The sequence below is a fragment of the Nematolebias whitei genome, chromosome 11, assembly GCF_014905685.2.
Source record: "Nematolebias whitei isolate Nwh7 chromosome 11, NemWhi1, whole genome shotgun sequence".
NCBI lineage: Eukaryota > Metazoa > Chordata > Actinopteri > Cyprinodontiformes > Rivulidae > Nematolebias > Nematolebias whitei.
In genome coordinates this window covers 47,610,631-47,616,054 of record NC_056508.1, presented here as the reverse complement: position 1 = coordinate 47,616,054, position 5,424 = coordinate 47,610,631, and the positions used below count along the sequence as shown (strand labels likewise).

Below are 5,424 nucleotides of genomic sequence, written 5' to 3'. Positions count from 1 at the left end.
GTTAAAAGCTAAAAGTAGCAAAAATATGGTTAAAAGCTAAAAGTAGCTGAGCCCACCTCAAAGTCAAATTAACAAAATAGTAGCTACAAGTATAAAGTAACAGCTAAAACACAAAAGTAGCCAAAGACTCACTAAAAGTAGCAAAACGCTAACTAAAGAGTAAACAGAAAACCAGCTAAAGTAGCAGAACGTGACTTAAAGTAGCTTAAAGCTAACTAAACTAGCGGTAACATAAGACGGTAGAAGCTGAACTGGATTCACACATTAGAACTTGTTTGTTGCAGATCTCAACGCAGACGACTGGAAACGGTTTTATTGTGCTGCTCGTGCACAAAACGACGTCGACTGATCGTGTCTGTGACTTCAACACGTTTATGTCACGGTGTCTGCAGCTTTAAGTCCAACCCACTACGATGCTTTGGATTAATAAGAAGCGCCAGATTAAAAAGAATTGTTTGGATTAAAGCGTCAGACACAAGCCGTGGTTCAGTGTTTGTCCAGGACATCAGTGAAAACCTGAACGAGCTTAAACCTGTTGTTTGGATCCAGGTGTTCACGTTTTCAGGAAGTTGTATTGGAGTTTGGAGATGAACGTTTGGTCCTGCTCTTTGAGACGAGTCGTGTGTGGCCTTCAGGACAAGGATAAGACAACGTGAGGTCCAACCCGCCGGCGGACATGGATTAAGTGGAGTTTCGGATGATTCCCCCTCGGTCAGTCGTCGTCGTGTTTTTCTTCAGCGCTGCTCCTCCAAAGCAAACATGATCATGGGCTCTGGAAGATTTAAACTGGACTTAAGGGAAAGGAGGAATTTCATGCTCACTTGTTTCACACCAACTTTTTCCGTTGCCTTTCCTTCCCATTTAAGGTGCGTGTCCGCTGACCCGTGCCGCCCTCACTGTGTTTCCTCCGGTGGGACCGATAACCTTATATAGAGCTGCAGGAGCAGAGAAGACTGTTCCTCACCTGACCGGACACATGGAGGCCATCAGTCAACCCAGCAGAACCTGGAGCCCATTGGTCCCTGTTCTGTTCCCTGCTGGGGCATGCACGGATCAAAACAGGGACGATGCTTCATTTGTCCCGTCTTAAAGGTCTTTAGAGACATGGTCCGTCTTTGAGAGGATTGTTTTGGTTGAAATGATCCGAGTCAGAACATCTCTGCCCAAACTTCACCCATTCAGACCAGTTTGAAGGTTCACGCTTCTTGTCAGTGCCAAAGTCAAAACTTGGTACTTTTGTGGGGTTTTGTGCTTGTGTTTATTTTGAAGGATCTGTTTTTGGTTGGTCTGTCTCGTACGTCTCTGTGTTGGTCCTGTGCTGGACCAGAGACCTGTCCAGGTGTCCACCTGCCTGCTGTCCTGCACAGAAAATGGATTCATGGGAATAAATGTCACTAGAGCTAGTCCAACAGGTTCTACCAGGAACCCGGGTGGTGGGTCCACGTGGAGGCAGCATCCTTCGAGCTTGGCTCCACCTCCAGACATTCACCTCGATCCCACCACCACCACCAGGCCTGGCTCCAGGGAGGTTCCCCAGTTTCCCTCCTCCAGTTTACTGGTTCATATGGTGATTCAGCCAGAAATGGGGGGAGAGCCACCTCCGGGTCAGGGGGTCTTGTCCTCGGGTGGGGGAGGTCAAGCATCTGTGCGTCTCGTTCCTGAGTGATGGTGGAATGGAGCTGGAGATGGATCAACAGATCTGGGCCTCATCCTCAGTAATGAGGGCGTTGCTTCAGTCAGTCGTGGTGAAAAAAGAGTTGAGTTTAAAGGCAAAGCTCTGGATTTACTGTCTGTCTACGTTCCAACTCTCAGCTGTGGTCACGAGGTTTGGACCAGGACTGAAAGAACCAGATCCTGGATCCAGAGAGAGAGAGGGTGAGGAGCTCCGTCATCGCTGCTCCTCTGGATCTAAAGGAGTCAGCTGAGGAGGTTCATCTGATCAGGACGCCTCCCCCTGGAGGTTTTCCGAGTATGTTCCACTGAGAGGAGACCTCTGACCCAGGACCTGCTGGAAGGATTATAGATCCTCTCTGGTCTGAGAACACCTCGGTGTCCCCCAGGAGGAGCTGAGAGTGTGAAGGAGGTCTGGTTTGAAGAGAAGATGGAGCTGGATGGATGTAGTTACCTGTACAGGTGCATTCAAAACATCTAGTTCTGTTTCATGTTCCAGTCCTGACATTTTACACTTCATCAAAGAGACCATTTCAAAACTTCAAGTCTTCTTAGGGACCAGATTTTAGATGTTGCTTCATACACTTGGACTTCAAACTTGGTCCTCTAGGCCCGGGACCTTCAGGGTTCTGGTCAGTATCGTAGCTCTGAACTCTGGTCTCTGAGGTGGTTCCTGGGATCAGTTGGAGCAGCCTCTGGGACTACGGCTGCCCCGACTCTCCTCAACTTCTCCATTTCCTGCTTCAGCCTCTGGTACTTCATGAGCTTCTCATGCTGAGGAGACCACAGCTCATTTTTCTGAAACCAGCATGTCTACGTGTGTGACAGTGTCTGCTGAAGTCCAACTCTTCAATCATCTGAAAACCTCTGTGGTCATCGGACCAGCTGGAGGCAGAAACAGGGACAGAGGTGACCCAGAAGGAACTGGTGTGAAGAAGAACGACTGGCAGAGTTCAGACGTTCCAACAGAAAAATATGGTTCAGGTCCAGATCCTGGCTCGACCTTCAGACCTGAACCCCACGGAAAACCTCTGGAATGTGATGAAGAGGAAGATGGAAGCCGTCAAACAGCGGAGCTGACTGAACTTTAGCTGCAGATGGAAAAAGTCAGATTACATGAAAGATGGAGGGTTCACCAAAACGCTTTAATCTGGGATTAGAAATGAGGAAATTCAGATTGTGACATGAAAACTAAAACAATGAATCCTTCTGTGCTGTCTGAACATGAGGACCACCGCAGCCTTTCTGTTGTTCTGATCATTTGTCTAAATGCTCTACATAAAACTTTTTTTATTTACAATCTGGAAAATCTGTTACCTGTAGATTAGAGAATAAAACAGCTCATTTTACTCAAATCTTTTTCTTTCAGCTGCTCCTTCTTCACAGCGAACTGTCGCACGAAGACTCTGTGACCTTCCTGACCAACCAGACACCGAGCCACCACCGCCTCTGTGTGGAGCTGACAGCTCGGGCGCCCGGGGGACCAGATGGTGGGGGTTAAGTGCCTTGCTCAAGGGCCCAGGGTAGAGCAAATACATGTTTCAATTCAATTTATTTATATTTTTCTGTTCTTTCTGGAACATGGAGTTGTCTGAAACTTCAAGCGAGCTCATGTCACTGGCAGAACTATGAACTTTTTATGTTATATATTTTACTTTTGTCAAATTTGAACCAGAAAGTGTCTGACTCATAAATCCACCAGCTGACGAGAACCAGCTTTGAAATCTGCAACAACAAAAATTTCATGGAGCAAAGTCGTACTTCTGTGATTGAAACAAGTCGTCTGATTTATTGAAAATAATTTGTTCACTAAAACAGCTGGAGAGGAAACAGCTGGTTTGTGAGACGTCATTCAGGACACGTCTTTAATAATATACTAAAAGTTCAGGAGTTTCAGGAGTTCAGGTCCCTGCAGGAGCAGCAGGGGGCAGCAGAGCTGAGCCGGTCTTTCAATGGGCACACAGTCCGGGCCAGAACCAGGCAAAGGCTGCATGCGTGGTTTTGCAGACAAATGTGAGTATTTGTGCGTGTGCCAGCCTTGTTTGTATTCCCGTGTGTTTTCCTCACAAAAGCTCCATCCAGCCGTGCAGCAGAGGGCTGCTGGTTCCCAGAGACTCCCACAACTCCAGAGCCCAGTCCCTCTGAAGCCTGCAGCCCGGACACAGCTGCCCGGACCTGGACCCTGAGCCCGCTCCTCGTGTACCAGCACTCAGCCTGGAGTCCTGACGGATGGAGAAACCCGAGGCCCAACGTGAGAAAAGTGGAGGCAACGTTTGAGGATAGAACTCAACTGGACGTCGTCTCCTCAGCTTCTCTGGATTTTGGAGAGATTGGATCATTTTCTGGTAAAACTCTAAAAACTGTAAATTCACTCAACATTTTTATTTTTGCATTTGGAAACTTGTGGATCTCTTGATTAGAACCGCTCCTCAACCAACGAACATCAGTTCGATCCGAGGTTTGGAACTTGCTGGACTTTTACTGAACTTTTTACCGTTTTTTCACTTGGTGTGAACGGGCGGAGCTGAACGGTTCTGGTGCAGGTGTGACAGGAAGGTTCTGCGTCATGGCTCGGCCGGTTGGGTTTTTGCTGTGTCTGTGCCTCTCGCTGCTGTTTGTTGGTGCAAAGAACGTTGGGCAACGAGAAGAGCAGCAGAGCGATGTCCACGAACCCCCCTCCGGTGTCAAACCGGAGCCTCTTTGGACCGAGAAGCAGCTCAGGAGGCCAGATGACCCCCATGCCCCTGAGAAGAGCCTCCCTCTTCCTGAGATGGTGGATCTGGACTTGGACCGTCACCAACGCCTGGCCCGTGGCGCAGACGAAGACGAGCAGCAGTCCACCTTCGGTCATTCCTTCGAGAACGAATGGGTGACGGTGCCTCAAGTCACCGAGTTCAGCAACACGATGAAAGTAGAAGCTGAGAACGTCAGTCACAAAAATGACCTCAATAAAAACGCCTCCAGCTCTGACAGCGGCGTTTCAAGACCCTTTAACCCGTTCTACCCGCTGGTGGAGAGCTCGTACGTGGCCTACGTGGTCCTGTTCCTGGCCTGCCTGGTGCTGGCAGTGGGCGTGGTGGGAAACATGGCGGTCATGTGCATCGTTTGGAACAACTACTACATGAGGTCCTCCTGGAACTACCTGCTGGCCAGCATGGCGTTCTGGGACTTCCTGGTTCTGGTTGTCTGCCTTCCGGTGGTGGTCCTCAACCACCTGTCCCACAGGAGGATCCTCGGTGATGTCACCTGCCGTATGGTGCCATACATGGAGGTTAGTGGGTCCAAGGAAATACTGAGCTGATGATTCTGTAAGTTTAAAAACTTTAGTTTTTTTGTTGGTTTCATTTTAATGAGAGAAAATTTCAACTAATATTCCAGAAAAACACATTCACTGAAGTTTACAGATTAATTTTCACCGTATTGAAGGAAATAATCTGAGCTCCAAACAAATCATGAGTTTTTAGTGGAGAAATGTTGGTGAGATGATTCTTGCTGTCGGTCTCCAGGGTTGAACATCTCCGGGGGACTTTGGCCCACTCCTCTTTACAGAAACTAAATACTTCAGGTTCCTCTGCTGCAAAACCCAAAGCTTCAGCTCCTCCACACGTCCTGCAGGGCAGAGGTCTGAAGACCACAGAGGTCTGGAGACCACAGAGGTCTAGAGACCAGATGTCTGTTCTACAGGACAGAGGTCTGGAGACTACAGAGGTCTGGAGACCAGAGGTCTGTTCTACAGGACAGAGGTCTGGAGAC

The 5,424-nt window shown here is 48.6% G+C and overlaps 1 protein-coding gene across 1 annotated transcript in view; it reads left to right on the top strand.

Annotated features, from left to right (window-relative positions):
• The first annotated feature begins 4,213 nt into the window (after positions 1–4,213).
• LOC119417369 overlaps positions 4,214–5,424 on the top strand; it is a 1,727-nt gene continuing 516 nt past the window's right edge. Inside the window, exon 1 of the mRNA XM_037684572.1 lies at positions 4,214–4,942. Coding sequence (XP_037540500.1) covers positions 4,238–4,942 — 705 coding nt within the window. The 5' untranslated portion in view covers positions 4,214–4,237. The remainder of the gene's footprint in view (positions 4,943–5,424) is intronic.